The sequence below is a fragment of the Dendrobates tinctorius genome, unplaced genomic scaffold (assembly GCF_039654945.1).
Source record: "Dendrobates tinctorius isolate UK_male_01 unplaced genomic scaffold, ASM3965494v1 ptg000007l, whole genome shotgun sequence".
Classification (NCBI taxonomy): Eukaryota; Metazoa; Chordata; class Amphibia; order Anura; family Dendrobatidae; genus Dendrobates; species Dendrobates tinctorius.
In genome coordinates, this window is record NW_027361675.1 from 61,981,447 (window position 1) to 62,007,817 (window position 26,371).

General features: G+C 43.2%; 1 protein-coding gene across 1 annotated transcript in view; it reads right to left on the reverse strand.

Annotated features, from left to right (window-relative positions):
* Positions 1-2,647: 2,647 nt before the first annotated feature.
* CALN1 (calneuron 1) overlaps positions 2,648-26,371 on the reverse strand; it is a 529,437-nt gene continuing 505,713 nt past the window's right edge. Inside the window, exon 5 of the mRNA XM_073575115.1 lies at positions 2,648-3,130. Within this exon, the coding sequence (XP_073431216.1) occupies positions 3,003-3,130 (128 nt within the window). The 3' untranslated portion in view covers positions 2,648-3,002. The remainder of the gene's footprint in view (positions 3,131-26,371) is intronic.

Below are 26,371 nucleotides of genomic sequence, written 5' to 3' on the forward strand. Positions count from 1 at the left end.
GATGACTTGAACTTTTGTGGTTTTTATTTTTTTCATATTTTAACTTTTTTTTAACATTTTTAACATATTTATTAGTCCCCTTGAGGGACTTGAAGCTGCAATCATTTGATCGCTTGTGCTAATATAGCCGTGCATCAGCACTGCTATGTATAGTGAAAATACCAATCTCCTATGAACTCCAGCTAAGCATATGTTGACGAATGCAGATTTTTGTTATAATCAAATAGAATTCAACTCCACTTAAATATATTGGCTCATCTCTAAAAACAACTGGTCCTTTTTAACTTTTCTCTTCATTTAACATCCACATCTGCATTGCAGGAGATATTTTAGATGCCACATATTGCAATACAGTAACATAAACAATCAGACATTACTGGAAACTACATTTAAGGTATGGTTAATGTTTTTACAGCGTTTCTTTTCCTGTACTCAAAACATGCTCTGTAGTCAGTAAAAACACTGCGCTCGAAAAGTAGGTTGTGCTGCATTTTTGGTGTATTTTTTGCTGTGTATAACTGCTGTGTTTTTGGTGTGGATTACATGTGTGGTTTGTCTACACTCTATGATTATTAAAGTTAAATTTTTTTCACCAAAAACACAACAACAAAACTTTACAAAAATGTAGCAATGCCTGTTTGCTGTGTTTTTTTAACCACTTTTTAATTGCTTTCTATGGTTGAAAAAACACTGAAACAGCACTGAAAGAATTGACATGATCAGTCAATCAAGTAAAAAAATAAGCGTGTGCATGAAATCTCTAAAATCTCATAGCTTTTACTGGTAAGGTAAAACACAACTTCATCTCTGCATAAAAACCCACAGCAAAAAAATAAACACTGCATGTAAGCATAGTCTAACTTGACAAATACAGATACAATTCAAAATAGATCAATACAAAAATGACAGTTTATGGTGCATCTTAGCTTCTAAATTGCCAGAAAGATACACAACAAACCCAAAAAGACCTATATAATATCACAAATAAACTGTTGTGAAAGTATATTCTTATTCTTGAATCAATATGACTTTGCCAATTCCTAACCTCCCATGGTTGCTTTCTGAGGAAATGTCCATTAGCAGTTAGCACCCCGCCTGTTCTCTATAAAGTCACATACAATTGATTGTTATGATTGTTCTTTCATCGAGACAAAAATAATTAAATCTATATTGTTCTGCAATTCTTCTGCACGTAAAGTATGCAAATATATCTGGTATTACCTTGTGACTACATTTATATTCACACTATACACGGGAGAAAGGGAAATCAAAATAGATTGAATGCCAAATGTAATGTCGGAGTCGAAATCAGCAGGTTCTGCCATTGAATTTCTTTTCTGAGCACAGTTGAAACCACTCAGTGTTTTTCTTTATTTTCTTCCAAAGAAAACTGAAGCTTTGTTCATTCAAAGAACAATTCTTATGTTTGCAGATCAAGAATAGCTAGAATTTGCCACAAGCTGTATAGTACTTAATCCTTATATTTTCGTACTTCTCCAGTTATTTAAACATTGTTTATCTGCATATAGAAATATGCACATATATATATACACACACACTAAAACTGTTCACAAAATGAACACGCTAAACAACATTAATTTATGGACCCAAAGTTATAATGAGAAAAAATAAAGAAATTAAATTAAAATACAACTTTTTAAAGATAAATTCAGCATTGTGAACTAGAAAATAGCAAAATAAATTAAATGTTTTGACCTTCCATGTGTGACTTTATCAGAAGTCAGAAATGAATAGCCATTCATAGCACAATACAGCAATTCTTTTAGTATGGAAGTGCAGAGAAATATTTTTATGGTTTTGACTATTCAGATGATATTAATAGTGGTAAATGCATAGATATTTCCTACTATTACCTTGTCACACTATCCACATATCTGCATCTAAAAGTTATACATTCACAACAGGTCAATTAGGTCTCATTTAGACATCCAATTTTTTTTTGTAAAATCAGATCAATTATTCTGATCAGACCCAGAGTGTGGTACGAGTCTAATCTGATGTTATCATATGTGGAGAAATAAAAAAAAAAAATGTTTCGCCACCACCTTCTCCATTCTGACTACCCTTCAAAATCGAATCGGACCACACTCAGATCTAATCCAAGTACAGTCCGATTTTTTTCATGAACCCATTGACTTGCATGGATGATTTTGTTCCCACCTTTGGATCAAAATTGGACAAGTCTCCTATATGAATGGCCCCATAGACTATCATATGTGCAAGTGCAATTTATTAAAATCACAAATAACATTCATATGCAAAAAACGGACATCTGAATGAGGAATAATCAAAGCATCAGAATAGTTCTGTCATCCATATATCCCAAGAATATCTTGAAACTGAATTGACTTTCCCATTGTGTCTTTGCTGTAATTATTGCTTCAGTAATCATAAGAAAGATTCTATTAGATACATAAAACCCAAAGATTTTCAACATTCAGATGCCAATTATTTAACTCCAGACAAATTTACATACAAGACGTAAAAATGAAATAAAGTTTTATTAATCTCCTAACTATAACATGTGAAAAGAGAAATGAATAATAAGCCATTCATTTAGGGTGCTTCCTTGGTTGCCATTGGCTTAGTGCAAAATATAAAATGATTAATTTTAAAAATTACAGGTGTGGATGAATAATAACGCTTACAAACTATGTACGGTTTACCTTGTCAATGATCATAAGCATCTGTGCACAGATTCGACATTGCACAGAATCTACTTAACTTTGAATTAATAATTGAGAACTCCTGCAGATTTATTGCATTAGGAAACAAAACCATTAAAGCATTAAGACAGCCCTTTTTGCGTCCCTGCCAAGAAGGTTCAATTGTTCTGCACATCACTTCACAACTGCTGGCCTTGTATTGTGTGCAGAACGATTCTTCTCGCAGCAGTTTCCATTAAATATTCATTAAGAAAAATGTTCAGCTAGGCATGCGCATGCATGATTATTCTTGTTCACAGTGCTATGGTGAAAGACCTACTCCATGCCACTCCGAAGAATCTGGTTGGCTGCAATCAGCATGACGCTTATTATAAAGGCCATGGCAAATGCACATATAAGGCTCTTCCGTACACAGGTTTGCCTGTTCTGCTTCTGGGAATGTACTGAAAGAAAAGAAAGAAAAAAATGTAAAACAAAACATTACCACTATGCATTAATTTTTGAAAATCTATTGCCATCATACAAACCGTCAAGATACCATTCTGTATACCATTCTGTTAAGATGCCATTCTGGTAAATCCTTCTGTTGAGATACCATTCTGCTAAGACAGGATTTAACCTTGAAACTAAAGGGAATCTGTCACCCATATAAAGTATGGCCAGCACCTGTGAGCCGTCTGTTACAGCATTCTGGAGTGCGTTTTACACAGTGGGGAAAATAAGTATTTAATACACTACCGAAGTTTTCCCACCTACAAAGAATGGAGAGGTCTGTAAATTTTATCACTTCAACTGTGAGAGGCAGTCAAAGTAAAAAAACAGAAAATCACATTGTATGTTTTTTAAATAATTAAATTGCATTTTACTGCATGAAAATAAGTATTTTAACATCTTCCAACCAGCAAGAATTCTGGCTCTCACAGACCTGTTAGTTTATCATTAAGAAGGCCTCCTACTCTGCACTCATTACCTGTATTAATTGCACCTGTTTGAACTAGTTGCCTGTATAAAAGACACCTGTCCACTCACTCAATCACACTCTAATCTCTCCACCATGGCTAAGACCAAAGAGCCGTCTAAAGACACAAGTGACAAAATTGTAGACCTGCACAAGGCTGGGATGGGCTGCAGGACAATAGGCAAGAAACTTGGTGAGAAGGCAACAACTGTTGGCACAATCTTTAGAAAATGGAAGAAACACAAGGCCTGTGGCTCCATGCAAGATCTCACCTAGTGATTTGAGGATAATTTTGAAAAAGGTCAGGAGTCAGCCCAGAACTACACTAGAGGACCTGGTCAATGACAAGAAGAGAGCTGGGACCACAGTCTCAAACATTACCATTAGTAACACACTACGACATCATGGAATAAGATCCTGAAAAGCCAAGTTAGGTCCCCCTGTTGACACCAGCACATGTCCAGGCCTGTCTGATGCTCACCAATGATCCAGAGGAGGCATGGGAGAAGGTCATGTGGTCAGATGAAACCAAAATAGAACTTTTTGGCATCAATTCCACTTGCCGTGTATGGAGGAAGAAGAAGGAAGAGTACAATCCAAACCCAACCGTGATGCATGGTGGGGGAAACATCATACTTTGGGGGTTCTTTTCTTCAAAGGGGAAAGGACGACTGCACCGTATTGAAGGGAGAATGGATGTATCATGAGAATTTGGCCAAAAACCTCCTTCCCTCATTAAGAGCATTGAAGATGGGTCATAGCTGGATCTTCCAGCATGAAAATGACCAGAAACACACAGCCAGGACAACTAAGCAGTGGCTCCGTAAGAAGCATTCCAAGGTTCTGCAGTGGCTCAGCCAGTCACCAGACTTGAAGCCAATAGAAAATTTTTGGAGTGATCTGAAACTATGTTGCCCAGTGACAGCACCAAAACCTGAAAGATATGGAGAAGATCTGTATGAAGGAGTGGGACAAATTCCCTGCTATAGTGTGTGCAAACTTGATAAAGAGCTGCAGGAAAAAGTCTGACCTCTGTAATTGCAATCAAAGGTTTCTGTACTAAATATTAAGTTCTGTTATTCCACTGTATATTGTATACTTATTTCATGTAATAAAGTGCAAATTCATTACCCAAAAATCATACAATGTGATTTTCTGGATTTTTTTTTAGATTCTCTCTCTTACAGTGTACCTGCAATAAAAATTACAGACCTCTGCATTCTTTGCAGGTGGGAAAACGTGCAGAAATCCGCAGTGTATCAAATACTTATTTTCCTCACTGTATGTCCCCAATCTGCTCTGCAAGACAAAAAGCTTTTATTATTCTTAAAAAGAAGGCGCGTTCTAGTACGATGGGTGCATCTGGTCTTGATCCTGCATCTTCTCTCTTCTTGTAATCACTGTCCCCTTTCCCTGCTTCTTGTGAATGATGCATCTTATGTCAATCACACAGTGTCCTCCATCACATTTCTGAGTTGGCACTCTTCTCTCTGTCCTGCCAAGGGTCAAGCAAAGCATTGTAGTGCACATGCACTGCTTTTACTTACAGGTCATCAGCGCTCTTTGGCCTATCCTCATGCATGCGCAATACATTACTGCACTCTGCAGGCCAGAGAAGAGTAGGCCTCTGCAGAAGCGTGATGGGGAACGCTGTGAGGATGATGTATGATGCGTCATCTACATAAAGCAGGAAAGGATGACGGCAATCCCATGAAGAAAGGATAGGCCAAATCAAGATCAACAATACACATTTTACCACATCACCCTGTAGGTGAGTATAGTAAAAGGTCTTTTTTCTTCATTTTTCAGGGAGACTTATATAAAGCATTCCAGTTTGCTGTAACAGAGGGCTGAAAGATGCTGACCCTAATTCATATGGGGAAAACCTGGTGACAGTTTCCCTTTAAGGCAGCAAGTAAGACATTCTTCTATAAATCCTATGGAGAACACAAAGGTTAATTTCTTGCTGCAAACATGGAAATGGAGGGAGCTCCTGTTACAGCCAGCTGTCATACAGCAAATACAGATTATAGTTTTAATGTGTCTTTCTTGATTTTGTTTTACACTATAGTGAAAACAACTTATTTTTAGACTATGAGTTGCTATAATGGGAACTTTAATAAACATATTTTCTAATGTAAACCACAGTTGTGCTCAAAAGTTTACATACCCAGGCAGAATTTTTGCTTTCTTGGCCTTTTTTAAGAATAGTTATGATAACACCAAAACTTTTTCTCCACTCGTAGTTAGTGGTTGGGTGAAGCCATTTATTGTCAAACTACTGTGTTTTATCTTTTTAAATCATAACGACAGTCCAAAACATCCAAATGATGCTCGTCAAAAGTTCACATACCCTGTTGATTTTGGCCTGATAACATGCACAGAAGTTGACATAAATGAGTTTGAATGGCTACTGAATGGTAACATCCTCACCTGTGACCTGTTTGCTTCTAATCAGTATGTGTGCATAAAAGCTGAGAGAATTTCTGGGATCCAGACAGACTCTTGCATCTTTCATCCTGCCGCTGGCATTTCTGGATTGTGAGTCATGGGGAAAGCAAAAGAATTGTCAGCGGATCTACGGGAAAAGGTAGTTGAACTATATAAAACAGGAAAGGAATACAAAAAGATATCCAAGGAATTGATAATGCCAGTCAGCAGCGTTCAAACTGTGATTAACAAATGGAAAATCAGGGGCTCTGTAAAAACAAAGCCACATTCAGGTAGACCAACAAAAATTGTCAGGAAAATTGTTCAGGAGGCAAATAAAAACCGACAAATAACATCAACTGAAATACAGAACTCTCTGAACACTAGCTGTGTGGCTATTTCAAGGTCCACAATAAGGAAGCACTTGAAGAAAAATGGGCTACATGGTCGAATCGCCAGAAGAAAGCCATTTCTGCACAAATGCCACAATGTACCCAAAACAGTACAAAAACAAGCCTCAAAACTTCTGGAATAAGGTAATTTGGAGTGATGAGACCAAAATTGAACCTTTTGGCCACAACCATAAGCGTTACAATTGGAGAGAGGTCAACAAGGCATATAATGAAAGGAACACCATTCTTTCTGTAAAGCACGGAGTTGGATCGCTGTTGTTATGGGGATGTGTGGGTTACAATGGCACAGGAAACTTGGTCAAAGTTGAAGGAAAGATGAATGCAGCATGTTATCCGAAAACACTGGAGGCAGATTTGCAATCATGAGCCCGGAAGATGTGAATGAGACGTTCTTGGACGTTCCAACATGGCAATGATCCAAAACATAAGACCAAGTTGAAAGACAAATGTAAAATAAACAGAAAGACCTGCGCTAAAAGGGTTAAAATGAGGCTACAAGAGTGAACAAATGATGGCCGAATGCACCCCCTAAGTAAACATATACAGTGGGGAAAAAAAGTATTTAGTCAGTCAGCAATAGTGCAAGTTCCACCACTTAAAAAGATGAGAGGCGTCTGTAATTTACATCATAGGTAGACCTCAACTATGGGAGACAAACTGAGAAAAAAAAATCCAGAAAATCACATTGTCTGTTTTTTTTTTTGGTGGAAAATAAGTATTTGGTCAGAAACAAAATTTCATCTCAATACTTTGTGATATATCCTTTGTTGGCAATGACAGAGGTCAAATGTTTTCTGTAAGTCTTCACAAGGTTGCCACACACTGTTGTTGGTATGTTGGCCCATTCCTCCATGCAGATCTCCTCTCTCTAGAGCAGTGATGTTTTTGGCTTTTCGCTTGGCAACACGGACTTTCAACTCCCTCCAAAGGTTTTCTATAGGGTTGAGATCTGGAGACTGGCTAGGCCACTCCAGGACCTTGAAATGCTTCTTACGAAGCCACTCCTTCGTTGCCCTGGCGGTGTGCTTTGGATCATTGTCATGTTGAAAGACCCAGCCACGTTTCATCTTCAATGCCCTTGCTGATGGAAGGAGGTTTGCACTCAAAATCTCACGATACATGGCCCCATTCATTCCTTCATGTACCCGGATCAGTCGTCCTGGCCCCTTTGCAGAGAAACAGCCCCAAAGCACCACCATGCTTTACAGTAGGTATGGTGTTTGATGGATGCAACTCAGTATTCTTTTTCCTCCAAACACGACAAGTTGTGTTTCTACCAAACAGTTCCAGTTTGGTTTCATCAGACCATAGGACATTTTCCCAAAACTCCTCTGGATCATCCAAATGCTCTCTAGCAAACTTCAGACGGGCCCAGACATGTACAGGCTTAAGCAGTGGGACACGTCTGGCACTGCAGGATCTGAGTCCATGGTGGCGTAGTGTGTTACTTATGGTAGGCCTTGTTACATTGGTCCCAGCTCTCTGCAGTTCATTCACTAGGTCCCCCCGCATGGTTCTGGGATTTTTGCTCACCGCTCTTGTGATCATTCTGACCCCAAGGGGTGGGATTTTGCGTGGAGCACCAGATCGAGGGAGATTATCAGTGGTCTTGTATGTCTTCCATTTTCTAATTATTGCTCCCACAGTTGATTTCTTCACTCCAAGCTGGTTGGCTATTGCAGATTCAGTCTTCCCAGCCTGGTGCAGGGCTACAATTTTGTTTCTGGTGTCCTTTGACAGCTTTTTGGTCTTCACCATAGTGGAGTTTGGCGTCAGACTGTTTGAGGGTGTGCACAGGTGTCTTTTTATACTGATAACAAGTTTAAACAGGTGCCATTACTACAGGTAATGAGTGGAGGAAAGAGGAGACTCTTAAAGAAGAAGTTACAGGTCTGTGAGAGCCAAAAATCTTGATTGCTTGTTTCTGACCAAATACTTATTTTCCACCATAATATGCAAATAAAATGAAAAAAAAACAGACAATGTGATTTTCTGGATTTTTTTTTCTCAGTTTGTCTCCCATAGTTGAGGTCTACCTATGATGTAAATTACAGATGCCTCTCATCTTTTTAAGTGGTGGAACTTGCACTATTGCTGACTGACTAAATACTTTTTTTCCCCACTGTACAAGTTCAAAAAAAGTGCAAACTACAAATGCAATAAATAGTTGCACATAAAACAGTAGTCATTAAATACTCGTCCTCAAGGGAAAAGACATGCACTCACCAGAGAAAACGATGATGATGATGATGATAATGAAAACTGCAAAAGGTGAATCCCACAGATGTAATATCAATGCTGATTTATACAAACACCGCTGCTGTGAAAAGAAGGCTGAACACGTCCCGGAATGAACAGGGACATAAATTACAGAAACAGTAGGAGTTGCATACCAGCAGAGGTGACTGGAGCACAATGCAGGGTGATAATGTGCTAGGAAGTCCGTGCACAAACGGCGTGCTGCCAAGATAAGAAGCGTTTGCACAGGCACAGGGGAGGGTAGGGGATGAAAGGAGCAGGAAGGGAAAGCCTCGGCCAGTGGCGCCCCTAGAAACCCACTTAGAAACATCTGCCCGAGAGTACCTGGGCGTGTGACGTCACAGCCTGTACGGGGCAGTGTGCAGGCCAAAAAGCAAACCAACGCGTTTCGAAGGTACAAACTGCCTTCTTCTTGATGAAGAAGGCAGTTTGTACCTTTGAAACGCGTTGGTTTGCTTTTTGGCCTGCACACGCACACTGCCCCGTACAGGCTGTGACGTCACACGCCCAGGTACTCTCGGGCAGATGTTTCTAAGTGGGTTTCAAGGGACGCCACCGGCCGGGGCTTTCCCTTCCTGCTCCTTTCATCTCCTGCCCTCCCCTGTGCCTGTGCAAACGCTTCTTATCTTGGCAGCACGCCGTTTGTGCACGGACTTCCTAGCACATTATCACCCTGCATTGTGCTCCAGTCACCTCTGCTGGTATGCAACTCCTACTGTTTCTGTAATTTATGTCCCTGTTCATTCCGGGACGTGTTCAGCCTTCTTTTCACAGCAGCGGTGTTTGTATAAATCAGCATTGATATTACATCTGTGGGATTCACCTTTTGCAGTTTTCATTACCATCATCATCATCGTTTTCTCTGGTGAGTGCATGTCTTTTCCCTTGAGGACGAGTATTTAATGACTACTGTTTTATGTGCAACTATTTATTGCATTTGGAGTTTGCACTTTTTTTGAACTTGTATATGTTTACTTAGGTGGTGCCTTCGACCATCATTTGTTCACTCTTGTAGCCTCATTTTAACCCTTTTAGCGCAGGTCTTTCTGTTTATTTTGCATTTGTCTTTTAACTGTGGGCTGACACCGACCTGCACCAGACCTAGCAGCTGGGGAATCACTGGTATTGATTGCTGGGTAAGCGCTTGTGTGATCTGTTGTTTATAAGACCAAGTTGACCTGTCATTGGCTACAGCAGAACAACATGAAGGGTCTGATGTGGCCATGTCAGTCTCCTGACATCAATATCATTGAGCCACTCTGGGGAGATCTCAAGCGCCCAGTTCATGCTAGACAGCCCAGGAATTTAAAGGAATGGAGGCTTTTGCCAAGATGAGTGGGAAGCTTTACCATCTGAGAAAATAAAGAACCTCATCCACAACTACCACAAAAGACTTCAAGCTGTTATTGATAGAGGGGGCAATACACGGTATTAAGTAATGGAGTATGTGAACTTTTGATCAGGGTCATTTGGATGTTTTGGGTTGTCATTTTGGTTCAAAAAGAGAAAATCCAGTACTTTGACATTAAATGGCTTCACCCAATAACTAACCATGAGTGGAGAAAAAGTTTTTTTGTTATCATTCATATTCTCTAAAAAAAAGTCCAAGAAAGCAAAGATTATGCCAGGGTATGTACATTTTTAGCACAACCGTATTTTAAATGAGGTTTTTTTTTTTTTTAACCCTATAGGAACTGAGCCACTTTGTTGGTTAATGACCTGGCTTCATTTTTTAAATCTGACTAGTGTCAACTTATGATGTAATACCTCTGAAATGCTTAAACGTATCCCAGTGATTCACAGATTGTTTTTTCATAACATATGTACTTCATGATAGTGGTAAAATTTATTCAATATGACTTGTGTTTGTGAAAATATCTAAAATATGGCAAAAATGTTGAACATTTTACAACTTTAATTCTTATGTTCTTAAACCAGAGTTATATCACACAAAATAGTTAATAAATAACATTTCCCACATGTCTAGTTTACTTCAGCACAATTTTTGAAATACATATTTTTTTGTTATGAAGTTAGAAGGGTTAAAAGTTGATCATCAATTTCTCTTTTTTTCCAACAAAATTTAGCCATTGATGTGCATAAACACTGCAAACCCCCCACAAGTGACCTAATTTTGGAAACTAGACCTCTAAGGAATGTATCTAGATGTGTGGTAAGCACCTTGAAACCCCAGGTGCCTCACAGAAGTTTGTAACAAAAAGCCATTAAAATAAAAAATCTAATTTTTCCCAATATGTTCTTTTATCTCCACTTTTTTAATTTTCACAAGGGTAACAGGAGAAAAAGGATAGCAAAATTTGTTGTGCAATTTCTTCTGAATATGCCGATACCCCATATGGGGACAAAACTACTTTTTGTACACAAAAATGGCTGAAATCGAGAGAGGATGCCTTGTCGCATTTGGAGAGCCCCTGATGTGTCTAAACAGTGGAAACCCAAATAATTGACATCATTTTGAAAACAAGACCACTCAAACAAAATATCTAAATGTGTGCTGAGCACCTTAAACCCACAGGTGCTTCGCAGAAGTTTATAACGTAGAGCCATGAAAATTAAATAATTACATTTTTCTCACAAAAATGTTCTTCTAGCCCCAATTTTTTATTTTCACAAGGGTAACAAGAGAAAATGCACTGTACAATACAATGAGTATGCCAATACCCCATATATGGTCAAAAACTATGTGTGAGGCACAGTGCAAAGCTCAGAAGGGAAGAAACACCATCTGGGAGTACAGATTTTGCTGGAATGGTTTGAGCATGCCATTTCACATTGGCAGAGCCTGAGGTGTCAGAACAGCAGAAAACCCCATAAGTGAAATCATTTTGCAAACTACACCTCTCAAATAAGCATGCATTGAGCATGTTAACACCACATGTGCCTCACTGAAATGTGCCTTATTGCCATTGGGCAGTAAAGAAAGAGTTATTACATTTTTACAGTTTATGCAATTTCTCCTTATTATAAAGCTCCCAAGGAAAGGAGCACCTGTATTATAGGGCAGATATTACTATTATGGTTGACGGGTGACATGACCCATTGAGAGAACCCCTGAAGTACCAGAATAATAGAATGCCCCATCAGTGACACCATGTTACAAAGTACATCTCTAAAAGAAATCACCGAGGGGTGCAGTGATCATATTGACACCACAGGCATGTCACAGAATTTGTTCTATCAATGGGCAGTGAAGGAAAAATAATCACATTTTTAACACAAAAATTTTGACACAGATTTTAAATTTTCACAAGGGAAAATCAGTAAAAATAGCACCAAAAAATGTCCCACAAATTCTTCTGAACATGGCTGTACAGCACTGCTTAACAACACAACAAAACTTGGGAGGGATGGAGAGCTATTTGGCTCCTGGTGCACAGATTTTCCTAGAGCAGTTTGAGGACACCATATACAGAGTGTCAAGATTCATTTTTGGATTTGTGGTATTTCTGGCTCCACTAAGTTAAAACTTTTTTCCTTTCAGGCCATCGGGGGGTTAATGTGTTTTTTCCTGCTGGCAACCTGGTGTTACTGCAGTGCTGCTGGGTCAGCTGATGTGGGTGGTGACCACTCCCTGCATCCTTAGGTTTTCTGACTGTTGGTTATTCAGGTCCTTTCTGGAGACCAGCCTAGCAGAAGAAGCTCTCTGATGCCTGCCACGTTTGGTATTAAGAGTCCTGTTGCTGTTGATATCTGCAGTGTGGAGCTTTGCAGCGGTGCATATAAGCTAAGTGTGATGCTTTTTCTCCTATTCCCTTTTGGTGTTTGTCACTGTGTGAACTATCTGCAGTGGCAAAGGCTAGTGTTCCTTGCCGGCCAGTGCATTAGCCAGGGCAGAGACAGAGGACACTAGGAAATAGGTTTCTGACAGCAGCAGGGGGAAGGACCTGCATAGGGTGCTAGGGGAATGTAGGGACAGGCTCAGGCTGAGCTCAGGTGGTGATCATCCCTCATTCCCTATCGCTAGGGTCTTCCTTTCACCTTTTCCATTTCGTTGTGTGTGAGTTGCACTGTATGTTGACCGACCACCTGTTGGGGTCGAGTCACACCGTGACACAGAGCCTCTAAGTGTTAGAAGAGCAGAATACCCCCCCTCAAGTGACCCCATTTTTGAAATTATACCCTGAGATATATGTGTTTGCTAAAAGTGGTTTAGGCACACTATGGAGCTCAAAAGGGAGGGGGCACTTGGATTTAGGAGTGCAGAATTCGCTAGATTTTTTATGGGTGGAGTGGTGCATTTCTAGAGCCTTTGTACTATAATAATAATAAATAATAATTTTATTTCTATAGCGCCGACATATTCCGCAGCACTTTACATTTCAGAGGGGATTTGTACAGACAATAGACATTACAGCATAACAATAATCACATAGATTATAACAAATACCAAGAGGAATGAGGGCTACAAGTAAAATGGAAACCCCCTATATTTCCATTAACAGATGATGAACCTAAGTGGGGAATTCATTTTTTTTGTGTATTGAGTTGAAGCTTTTGTTGGGAACATTTTACATAATGTTTGGGATCACATGTATCCAGTGCTCTACGTTGTGCACTTACAGCCGGGTTTCCGTCAAAATTTCCAAATGTCGTAATTCAGATGAAACACCCAAGGGATCCATTCACTATAATGAAGTAACAGAGTTACTCTGGACTCTGTCTGGCCTTTGTTTAGTAGTGTCCTTTTCAGAGGTGCATAAAACTGTGGCTGATGACATTTTCATGCAATCTTAAAAAGATGGATACCGCCGGATCATAAGCCAGACAGCATCCACAGTCCCTCATTAAGGGAAATCTTCCACCGGGGTTTCCATCTATATCATGTATTTCAGAGATTTACATAAAACCTTGGTGCAAGCACTCAGCGCACAGCACAGGATAAATGTGAGCTGAGCCTTACTGTGATTTTTGGAAGGCAGAATGAACAAATCAACAGCAGGTGAAGAATTGTTTTTATTTATTTTTTGTCATTCCTCAAGAGGCATAAATGATTAAATGACTTTGTTCTTTGGGTAGATGTAATTACAGTGATACCAAGTTTACATTTTTTATGGTTAGCTGCTGTCACACACTAAAAGACACTATTGTTTTTCATCCAGGTTAATACCAAGTACCTAATGGTGAGGCACTTTCAGTTTTTTTTTGTTCTTTTAAAATAGTTAATTAATACAATTGTATCTGTTTTTCTTTATTTTACAGTTTGAGTGATTCTTTTAAAGATTTTATCTACATCTCAAGATGTTGTTTTTTCACATACTTCTTTATGAGTTGTTTTATATACTTCTTTGTATGATAGACTGAGGAAAAAATCAGATCGACTTTGAAATGCAATTATGTCTTTTAATAAATATTCATTATATTTCTGCAACTTCTCATCCTTGTCTTCATCATCACAGCGTCCACCACAATGTTTTTCTCATTTTTTGCCTTGCAATTGTTCTAATAAGCCATTCTAACAGCTTTAACAGGCAGAGCAGCAGTCTATATGAGGAATACCGCTTTAGGCCACTTTCACACATCAGTTTCTCCCATATGTGTTGTGACAGTATTTACACGTACTGGAGACATTTACACAAGTAGACCCATTCAAGTGAATCGCTCTTCATACATGTCAATGCGTTTCCGTGGACTGTGTGTTAGGCATTGAATTCCCACCACTGCACAGGGGGAATCTCAAGCCATGTCCTCTGCGGTCTCCCCTTCTTCTTCAGCCGTAGAGGTTTCTGCTCAGCAAAGACGTTGGTCCCAGCGTCTTGCTCAGGCTAATGCTATGCATCTGGTTACTGCTGCTGCCCCAGGTTCAGCTATAGCATTCAGCATTAGTCAGCAGCGAGCAGACGCTCCTGGGACTAAGTCCTGCTTTTTCCCTTCTGAGCATGCCCGTGAGATGACCACTCATTGGTGGTCGGAGGTCACATGCTCAGGTCCTCAAGCAGCTCGGATTGGGCCATCAGCAAGGTCCTGGAAGGCTGCGGCTATAAAAGGATCGCATGGCCGCACGGCCATGTGCTAGTATAGTCCATGTGGAGTGAGTGTAGTATGCACATGTGGCGCCCCCAGGAGTATGGCCGCCACAGTGGCTTTGCCTTCCTCCAGGGGAGGGTAATGCCAGGCTTGGAGGCAATGATGGGTCTCTCTCGCAGTCAATCCATACATGCAACACAGTTCCACTCCAGGCAAGCAGGGGGAACTCTGAACCGGGATTAAGAGGAGGAGTGCTCTCTGAGGGCCAAGAGGAAGGAGTGGTCAGTTAGTCTGCGGAGGGTGAAGTGGGCAGACGTGGAGAGAGAAGCTGGAGGTTGAGCTAGGAAACGAGAGCTCCCTCACAGTGAATGCATGAACTGGAGCCTGGTCTCCTCGGTTGTACGGATACTAACAGTCCTACAATAGATACCAGAGGAGTAGGAGGCTGTAAATGCCCTACTCCCATCTAAGACTTGAGTGCACAACAGCAGCTTGGATAGAGAGCCGGGACTCAGGAGAAAGGAGCCCCCAAGATAGGCTTCAGCTGTCTGCCGTGCAAGTAAGGTTCTTGGAACATCTGACAGGAGGAACTTCAGTGTAACTCAGTGCTTGGAGTACTTCATTCAAATAGGCGCTAGAAAGGAGACTGCACAGCCCGTCTGCTGAGAGAGAATCCCTGAATTGCTTCCAGGCTAGCCTGCTCCGTTACCATCTGTAATCAGGACCCTGGACTGCAGTTATCAAGTAAAGGTACAGAAATTGCACCCCGCTGTGTCTTGTCTGCTTTCTACCCTTATGGCACTGCTACATCACCGGGCCATCCACCTTTACATTGCCCTGGGACTATAGCTTCACCTGTGGGGAGCTTTTACACCCTTGCTGCACCCTACCATCAGTCCCAGCGGATTTGCATGCAGCGTCGACTTAACACCTCCCTTGCCGAGCACCACAGGTGGCGTCACAAACTATTCTATTCATTTAACTACATCCCACCATTCACAACATCTTCCTATTACTTGGGCACCCAGGGCCACGGTCCAGGTCACCGCTGCTGTGACACATCCCACTGATACCGGTCCAGTACCGAGTACCCCACAGCCCTGGGAGGGCGACCTAATTTGGCGTCACGAACAGGATTACGGAGCCCGGTACCCCCAGGTCCTGTGTGCCATAGACTCTGTGTGAAAATTGGTGCCAATAGCCGCCATTACCGCCCTGCTTGGCGCGCGCGGGAAGAAAGAGGCGGGCCTGCCGCAGAGCGCGAAGAAGTTAAGCGCCGCACGGGAATAGAGGACAGCACGCGAGAGGAGGAGCTGAGGCCTACTGCCCGGAGCATCGGGCCTGTGAAGCGGCCGCCGGTGAGCTCAAATAACCCCCAGGCCTGACTAACGTTAACTAGGGGTGGAAGAGGATGTCCGCACCAAACGGCGATGCAGCGGCAGGCGCCGTTGTCAAACCCGCAGCACCGCCAGGAGGAGCGCCCGCCGCAGCGGTCTCCATAATGCCGCTGTCTATGCCCTACATACCGGGAGCGGCCTGGCTACTGCAGTACTCGGGTGAGTCACATACCCTGAGTGAATTTAAAGAGAGACTGTGCAGTTTGTTTAAAGTCTACCCTCTGTCTGAAAGCCAGAAAGTGAATATCCTGATTGGACAGCTAACGGGTGCAGCGCAGAGAGAAGTGAAGGCCTGGCAGGACACTGATAAAGAGACTGTTGCAAAGATCCTGGCCAAGCTGAGAAGCACCTTTGACACCTGCACTGCAGCTGAAATCAAGATGAGGTTCTTTGGCTGTAAACAGAAGGTGCAGGACAGTATAAGGGACTATGCTCTCAACCTGCAGGAGGCGCTGAGAGCAGTTAAGCAAGTTGATCCTGACAGTGTGAAGGAGTAAGATAAACTGTTAAAGGAGCAGTTCATTGAAGGACTCCTGTCTAGTACCCACAGAGGAGAGTTGCGTATCATAACCCTGCAAAACCCTGATCTGGACTTTGCTGATTTTAAGGACAGGGCTATTCGGGTACTGCAGGAATCCACTGACAGCCGTCCAGTGCCCTTTAGGCGCCCAGCGATCACCTACCATCAGGAAGCAACATCTTTTCCTTCCATCCCTGTGGAGGCTGATGCACAGACTGGATAAAGATCCAACTGAGGAGCTGCTTCTTCAGGTCCAGGAGTTGACCAAAGGGATGGCTGTACTTATGAAAACCGTGCAGTCCCTGCAAGTGTCCGCCAAAGAAAAGATCCAGCTTGCTTCCAGTCTAGAGGATGTCCCATGGCTCCGGAGGAGGAGAGCCCCGCCACTTCGAGGGAGGAACAATGATCGCTATGACCAGGACGGATGTCCCATCTGTCGTCACTGCTACAAGGCCGGTCATCTTGCAAGATATTGTCCTTTAAACGAGCAACCCCTGGGGCAGAGGGCCAACCCCCAGGAATAGGATCCCCAGGCCCAAGGAACTGGAGAGCCAAGTATTTGGGAGGGAGACCGATCCTTCCTTTAGTGATTGACGGCATCCCCATGAACGCTTTCCTGGGCACTGGCTCCCAGGTGACCACTATGCCATACATTCTGTACAAGAGGTATTGGGCTGATTCAGAACTTACCCGTGGCCCCACTGATGAACTGACAGTAGTTGCTAGTAATGGTCAGTCTTTATCGCAGATAGGATGTAAAGAAATTACTGTTAAAATGGGGCGGGAAGAGCTAAAGTCTCAAGGTTTAATAGTTGTTGATATTGATCGACGTGAATGTAATCCCATGATGACTCTTGGTACAAATGTAATTGAAAACTGTCTGTCTGAGGTTATTGTCTTGTTGCAACAGGTGGCTGAGACTGCTGGTTCCAGTGAACAACAAGTCCTGCAGAAGGAGATCAGAGCCCTGATGCAAAGACAACAGGTAGAACTCTCTGGCGGAGAAATTGGCAGTGTCAGAGTGAGTGACCCCTTCCCCATTGCGATACCCCCCAGATGTGAAATGTTGGTTTGGTGTCGGGCAGCTATAGGTCTTAGAGGGAGAGATTACCAGGTGTTGGTAGAACCAGTATACTCCGAGAGCAGGCCCACTGTCCTGACAGCCAGAGGGGTGGTTGACGTACGAAAGGGTAGAGTACCTGTATGCCTTTTGAATTGTGGGGAAGAGGAGGCCACGATACCTAGGTACGCCACAGTTGCTAAACTGCTCACTGTCAATAACAACTCTTTGCAGGCAGCAGAGCACTGGGTCTCATCCGATCAGGTGGAGGACAATGGCTCTGTGAAGCAGCCGGAGGAGTGGTGCCAGCAACTGCAGGTGGGGACTGACTCTACACCTTCATACCAGAAAAATGGGGTTTACAGAGTGACACAAGAGTATGAGCGGTATTCAGCAAACACCCACTAGATTTTGGGCAGGCAAAACTGGTTCAACATCATATCCCCACGGGAGACCATCCACCCATAAAGGAGAGGTACAGACCTATACCCCCAACATAATACCAGTGTGCTAAGAGTATGTTGAGGGAGATGAAGGAGGCAGGGGTCATCAGAGACAGTTGTAGCCCTTGGGCAGCTCCAATAGTGTTTGTAAAGAAAAAGGATGGCACCATGAGAATGTGTGTTGATCACAGGAAAATTAACAGCATTACACATAAGACGCCTACCCACTACCTAGAATTGAGAAATGATTAGCTGCACTTAAAATTGTTAACTACTTTTCCACCTTGGATCTCACTAGTGCGTATTGGCAGGTTCCCGTGGCAGAGGCAGACAAGGAGAAAACAGCATTTACCACTCCAATGGGTCTCTGTGAGTTCAATTATATGCCATTTGGGCTCTGCACTGCTCCAGGAACATTTCAACGGCTGATGGAGTGCTGCCTGGGACACATGAACTTTGAGACAGTCCTGTTGTATCTGGATGATGTCATTGTTTTCTCCAAAACCTATGAAGATCATCTGGAACACCTGGCTGAAGTGTTTGAAGCTTTGTCCAATTTTGGCCTGAAGGTGAAGCCCTCCAAGTGCCACCTCCTGAAGCCCAAGGTGCAGTACCTCGGTCATGTGGTCAGTGCAGAAGGTGTGGCACCAGATCCTGACAAGGTCACAGTCATCCGGGACTGGCAGAAGCCCAGCAACCTTCCTGAAGTATGCCAATTCCTTGGACTGGTAGGCTACTATCGAAGATTTATCAAAGGCTTTACCGAAATAGCCACCTCTATGCAAAACCTTCTGGTGGGGCAGTCCAAGAAGACCAAACAGAAAAATTCCAACTTTGAATGGACTGAAGAGTTGGAGAGATCCTTTACTCGGCTAAAGATGGCTCTCACAGGTGATGAGGTTCTGGCCTACCCTGATTATGACAAACCCTTTGTGCTGTACACAGATGCTAGCAACGTGGGACTAGGAGCAGTACTGTCACAGGTACAGAATGGAAAAGAAAGAGTGATCTCCTACGCCAGCAGGAAGCTGCGCCAACTCTGAAAGGAACCCTGACAACTATAGTTCTTTCAAGCTGGAGTTCCTTGCCATAGTTTGGGCTGTCACCGAAAGGTTCAAGCATTACCTAGCCTCTGCCAAGTTTACTATATTCATAGACAACAATCCGTTGATTCACTTGGACACTGCAAAACTAGGTGCACTGGAACAGCGATGGATGGCTCGGCTATCTAATTATGAGTTTACCATCAAGTACCGGGCAGGGCACAAGAATGCCAATGCTGATGCACTGTCCAGAATGCCTAACCTACCAGATGCAGGAGAAGACCCCGAGGCTCTTGAAGAGATAGAGCTACCTCCCTTCCACCGGCCACTTGCGGCCCAATGTGCTCAAGGAGTGAGGAACCGACGGTCTGGCTGGAAGGAGGTCACCCTGAATCCATTGCCCCATCATGACTGGGCAGAAACGCAAGATAGTGACCCTGCAGTCCACCTGGTGAAGGAGCTACTGACACGAGCTGACTCACGTCCAGAGTCGGATGCTCCTGAAGAAACTCAGCAGTTGTGGAAGGAGAGAGGCCGGCTGTTCATTTATGAAGGGAAGCTGTGTCGGAGGAGTATCAATGCCCGGACTCATGAGCTGGTTTGGCAGGTGATAGTCCCAAAGAGAGAGGCATCAATGGTCCTGGAAGCCTACCACAATGGAGCTGGACACTTCGGATGGAAGAAGTTGGAAGCATTGCTCCGAGAGAGGTTCTACTGGGCTGGTATGAGGAAAGCCATTGAGAGGTGGTGCCGGGAGTATGGACAATGTAACCTGCACAGAAAGGATCGGGACAGCCAGAGAGCTCCTCTACAGCCAATCATCACCAAACAGCCACTTGTGTTGGTAGCCCTGGACCATGTGAAGCTGGTTCCAAGCCGGTCAGGCTACATCTATGCTCTTACCATCGTGGACCACTACTCAAAATTCCTGGTAGTTGTGCCTGTCAAAGAGCAAACTGCCAGGACAGCAGCCAGAGCGTTCCAGCAGCACTTCTGTAGACCACATGGGTACCAGGAGAGAGTGCTTACAGATCAAGGTCCAGCTTTCGAGGCAGAAGTGTTCCAGGAATTCTGTAACCTGTATGGTTGTAAGAAGATCCGGACAACACCATACCACCCACAGACCAATGGCATGTGCGGGAAGATGAACCAGGTAGTGATTGACCTCCTGAAAACTTTGCCCTTGGAGGAGATGAATCTGTGGCCAGAGAAGTTGCCCGATCTGGTAGACCTCTACAACCATATTCCAGTGAATTCTACCAACTGTACCCCAGCCTATTTAATGAGAGCAAGACCTGGTAAGCTGCCTATTGACTTAGACATGGGAGTCCTGACACCTGAAGTAGCGTCCCCAGATGCTGATTGGGACACAGAGAGGCAGCAGCAGTAAAGGAGAGTTCAAGAATGTGTGGAGAAGAGTTTGGCCCAGGCAAGACAAAAGCAGGAGAAGCTTTACAATCAAAATGCACCTGCCATTCCTTTGTCGCCGAGAGAGCAAGTCTTGAAAAGAAAGAGAAGATTGCACAAATAGGATGATCAGTGGGAAGCTGAACTTTATACTATTCTGCCCTCAAATTTTGATAATACTAAGGTATGCCTTGTTAGTAAAGATGGAGGAGAGACCTCAGCAGCAATATCGAGAGATCATTTGAAGTTATGCCCTGACCAGTTAAAAGAAAGAAAAGAAGAACCAGATAACATCCAGCCCCTAGTGGAAGAAGAGAAGGTCAGCACAGTGCTTGGGGAATTCCCTGCGAATTGGACTAAAGTGAACGATGCTATAGTGGTGCCAGTGTTGCTGTTTCCCCAATTAGTAGCACAGGAAGATGTGACTCAAGAGAATCAGGAAAATTGGGTAGCAGATGCCACACCAGCAGGGGAGCCAGAGAACCCTCGCCCTGCCAGTGGTGAACCTGTTATGCCCTTGGTGAGTCTATGAGTTCACAGTCAGTCTAGTATCTCTGTGTTACATAGAACCCCCAGTAGTGTATCCAGTACATTACCCACTACACCAGTCTTCGCAGGTCCACCCGCATTACACAAGGTATACCGCCCCTTAGATATCGCATATAGCAAAATAAATGTAAATGTTGAAATTGTGTATGTGTAAATATGTAACTGTTTTTCAAGTTTTGTGCCTACAGGTAACCTGTAAGATACTCAAAAACAAAATCACCTAGGAGACCAAAATACTTCAAATAATAAATACATCCAAAATGAACAGAAGCTAAGTCTAAAATAATGTATCTTTATTGCAAAATATTCATAAAAACATCAAAAACATGTAGAGAAAGTGGAGGACATAGCAACAGGATAACCGCATCATAAGGTAAATAGCAGCATCAACAATGCATGCTAAATGGGCATATCCATGAAATAAGTCGGTTATGTGCAAAAAATGCAAAGGATCGAATAAAGTACCGTTAGGCTAGGCCATATAAATACGTGCCAGTAATTATTGTATAATTAGTGCAGGAATGCACAAAAAAAGAAATGTGACTCCATGGAAATGGTAATTTTTCAGACACCAAAACGGGGTTAACCAGTATCAAAGACCGTACAGAGATAATTATATGCAAGTGCAAATGGTATAATATACAGATATACCCCGAAGCTGGGAATGAAAAAGAAGTGAAGAATTATGGCATATTTACCTTGGTAGCGGGCAGAGGACCCCGACGCGCGTTTCACGGTGGCTTTATCAAGGGCCCCTTGATAAAGCCACCGCGAAACGCGCGTCGGGGTCCTCTGCCCGCTACCAAGGTAAATATGCCATAATTCTTCACTTCTTTTTCATTCCCAGCTTCGGGGTATATCTGTATATTATACCATTTGCACTTGCATATAATTATCTCTGTATGGTCTTTGATACTGGTTAACCCCATTTTGGTGTCTGAAAAATTACCATTTCCTTGGAGTCACATTTCTTTTTTTGTGCATTCCTGCACTAATTATACAATAATTACTGGCACGTATTTATATGGCCTAGCCTAACGGTACTTTATTCGATCCTTTGCATTTTTTGCACATAACCGACTTATTTCATGGATATGCCCATTTAGCATGCATTGTTGATGTTGCTATTTACCTTATGATGCGGTCATCCTGTTGCTATGTCCTCCACTTTCTCTACTACATGTTTTTGATGTTTTTATGAATATTTTGCAATAAAGATACATTATTTTAGACTTAGCTTCTGTTCATTTTGGATCTAGGTAACCTGTAAGAGTTTCCTTTGGAATTTGTTTTATGGACACTGAACCACAGGACTTGTGTGTGGTCAAAAACTTTCCTTGTAAATATTTCACCATTTGCCCAGGAATGGACCATGGACATTGATGCTGGACTTATCATCATACGACCATTTTTGAAGCACTTGGTTTTTGTAACTTTTCCATTTTTAAATCTTGTACAATTATTATTGTAACTGTTTATATGGTTCATGTTTTTGTTCAGCCCAGGAGTGCTGACTTGCACTAGGGGGAATGTGGCGCCTCCAGGAGTATGGCCACCACAGTGGCTTTGCCTTCCTCCAGGGGAGGGTAATGCCAGGCTTGGAGGCAATGATGGGTCTCTCTCGCAGTCAATCCATACATGCAACACAGTTCCATTCCAGGCCAGCAGGGGGAACTCTGAACCGGGATTAAGGGGAGGAGTGCTCTCTGAGGGCCAAGAGGAAGGAGTGGTCAGTTAGTCTGCGGAGGGTGAAGTGGGCAGACGTGGAGAGAGAAGCTGGAGGTTGAGCTAGGAAAGGAGAGCTCCCTCACAGTGAGCACATGAACTGGAGCCTGGTCTCCACGGTTGTATGGATACTAACGGTCCTACAACAGATACCAGAGAAGTAGGAGGCTGTAAATGCCCTACTCCCATCTAAGACTTGAGGGCACAACAGCAGCTTGGATAGAGAGCCGGGACTCAGGAGAAAGGAGCCCCCAAGATAGGCTACAGCTGTCTGCCGTGCAAGTAAGGTTCTTGGAACATCTGACAGGAGGAACTTCAGTGTAACTCAGTGCTTGGAGTACTTCATTCAAATAGGCGCTAGGAAGGAGACTGCACAGCCCGTCTGCTGAGAGAGAATCCTTGAATTGCTTACAGGCTAGCCTGCTCTATTACCATCTGTAATCAGGACCCTGGACTGCAGTTATCAAGTAAAGGTACAGAAATTGCACCCCGCTGTGTCTTGTCTGCTTCCTACCCTTACAGCACTGCTACATCACCGTGCCATCCACCTCTACACTGCCCTGGGACTATAGCTTCACCTGTGGGGAGCTTTTACACCTTTGCTGCACCCTACCATCAGTCCCAGCGGATCTGCATGCAGGGTCGGCTTAACACCTCCCTTGCCGAGCACCACAGGTGGCGTCACGAACTATTCCATTCCATTAACTACATTCCCCCATTACTTGGGCGCCCAGGGCCACGGACCGGGTCACCGCTGCTGTGACACATCCCACTGACACCGGCCTGGTACCAAGTACCCCACAGCACTGGGAGGGCGACCCACACATATGAATGTCTCTGGTGAATGACTCATTATGAAACCCCTATCCTTGGTACACATGTGTTGTTAAGCCTTGCCAGTTAGTGCCTAGGCTGATAGTGCAGGTAGGAGGCAGAGTCAGGGACTAGTTTCAACGCCAAGTAGTGGCTTTGCCTGTACGCCGCTGTGCACTTGGTCTGCACTCCACAGTAGTCAGCGTCTATTAATGGCGTTCACAGGTACGACGCCATGCGCTTAGTGGGTCTAGAGAAGCTCTTACCCCACGTCCTTGGTGCAGAGTCTTGTGACCATACACTAGCGCTGATTCGGCTGTGCCCTGTGACAGTCAACAGGATACAGCATCTGTGTTCTGCGGTTCCGTGGCTCTGTGAAGCAAATGAGCCCATTGCTACTACACACTGGATGGCGTTTAACCCACGTGTGTCCAGTGCAATACCGTCATTTTGTGTCTGCCATTACCGAGCATCAGTTAACATTAGTGTTGAAAGATACCATCCGATATTCAGAAATATCAGATCGGATTGGATCGGCCCGATACTGCAAAAAGTATCAGTATCGCCGATTCCAATACTGGAAGTCCCATTCAAGTCAATGGGACAGAAATACCGGAATTAAAAAAAGCCCTTTCTTGCCTTGTACATGTTGTTCGGGAGGGGGGGAAGAGTGTGGGCGGTGCGTGGGTGGACACTGTGCATGTCTGTGTGTGCGGGCCTGCCGGGCATCTGTGCGGGCCTCTCAGGGGTCTGTACCGACTGTCGGGGGCCTGTGCCGGCTGCCGGTGGTCTGTGCGGGCCTCTCGGGGGTCTGTGCCGACTGTCGGGGGCCTGTGCCGGCTGCCGGTGGTCTGTACAGGCCTCTCGGGGGTCTGTGCCGACTGTCGGGGGCCTGTGCCGGCTGCCGGTGGTCTGTACGGGCCTCTCGGGGACCTGTGCCGGTTGTCGGTGGTCTGTGCCGGCTGCCGGGGGCCTGTGCCGGCTGCCGGTGGTCTGTACGGGCCTCTCGGGGGCCTGTGCCAGCTGTCGGTGGTCTGTGCCGACTGCTGGGAGCCTGTGCCGGCTGCCAGTGGTCTGTGCGGGCCTGCCGGGGGTCTTGTGTGTGTGCAGGCATCGTCCGATGGGACTACAAGTCCCATCGGGCGATGCCTGCTACAATGACAGTGATTGACACATTAGCCAATGATGGGACAGCAGTAGTCCCATCATCCGGCTAATGTGTGGAATGTAAAAAAAAAAACATACTAAATACATACTACATACATACTACACATATACTACATTCATACAACATACATACATACTACATACATACTATATATATACTACATTCATACAACATACATACATACATACTACATACATGCTACATATATACTACATTCATACAACATACATACATACTACATACTACATACATGCTATATATATATAATACATTCATACAACATACATACATACTACATACATGCTACATATATACATACTACATACTACATACATATATACTACATTCATACAACATACATACATACTACATACATGCTACATATATACTACATTCATGCAACATACATATATACTACATACATGCTACATATATACTACATTCATACAACATACATATATACTACAAACATACTACATATATACTACATGCATACAACATACATACATACTACATACATACTACATTCATGCAACATACATACATACTACATACATACTACATATATACTACATTCATACAACATATATACTACATATATACTACATTCATACAACATGCATACATACTACATACTACATACATGCTACATATATACTACATTCATACAACATACATACATACTACATACTACATACATGCTACATATATACTACATTCATACAACACACATACTACATACTACATACATGCTACATATATACTACATTCATACACCATACATATATACTACATACTACATACATGCTTCATATATACTACATTCATACAACATACATAGTACATACTACATACATACTACATACATACAACATGCTACAGACATACAACATACATACTACATACTGCATAAATACTACATGCACACTGCATACAATACATTCATTCAATACATACATACAATACACATAACATAGAGTACTTACTCACCATCATTTGACACTTTGATCCCCGAAGCCAGTGTCATCTATAAAAAATTGGAAAATAACAAACAACCGATATACTTCCTGATCCGCAGAAATCCACGAGGGTCCCTCCCCGATCTCCCGTGGAGAACAGCAGCATCAGCTGATGCGACCGTTCTCTAGGGGCTGCAGGAATCCAATGACGGGAGGTAGGTATCCTTCCGTACTGTATTCCTCCACCACTGTAAAAAAATAGTCCCTAGTCTCACTTTTGGCATTGCAGTGTGAGAAAGTTCCCATGCAGCTTTTGCCATAAAGTGATACTAGGGACTATTTTTTTACAGTGGTGGAGGAATACAGTGCGGAAGGATACCTACCTCCCGTCATTGGATTATTGAAGCCCCTAGAGAGCGGTCGCATCAGCTGATGCTGATGTTCTCCGCGGGAAGTCAGCGTGGGACCCTCGTGGATTTCTGCGGATCAGTGAGTATATGGCTTGTTTGTTATTTTCATATTTTTTCATAGATGACACTGACTTGGGGGATCAAA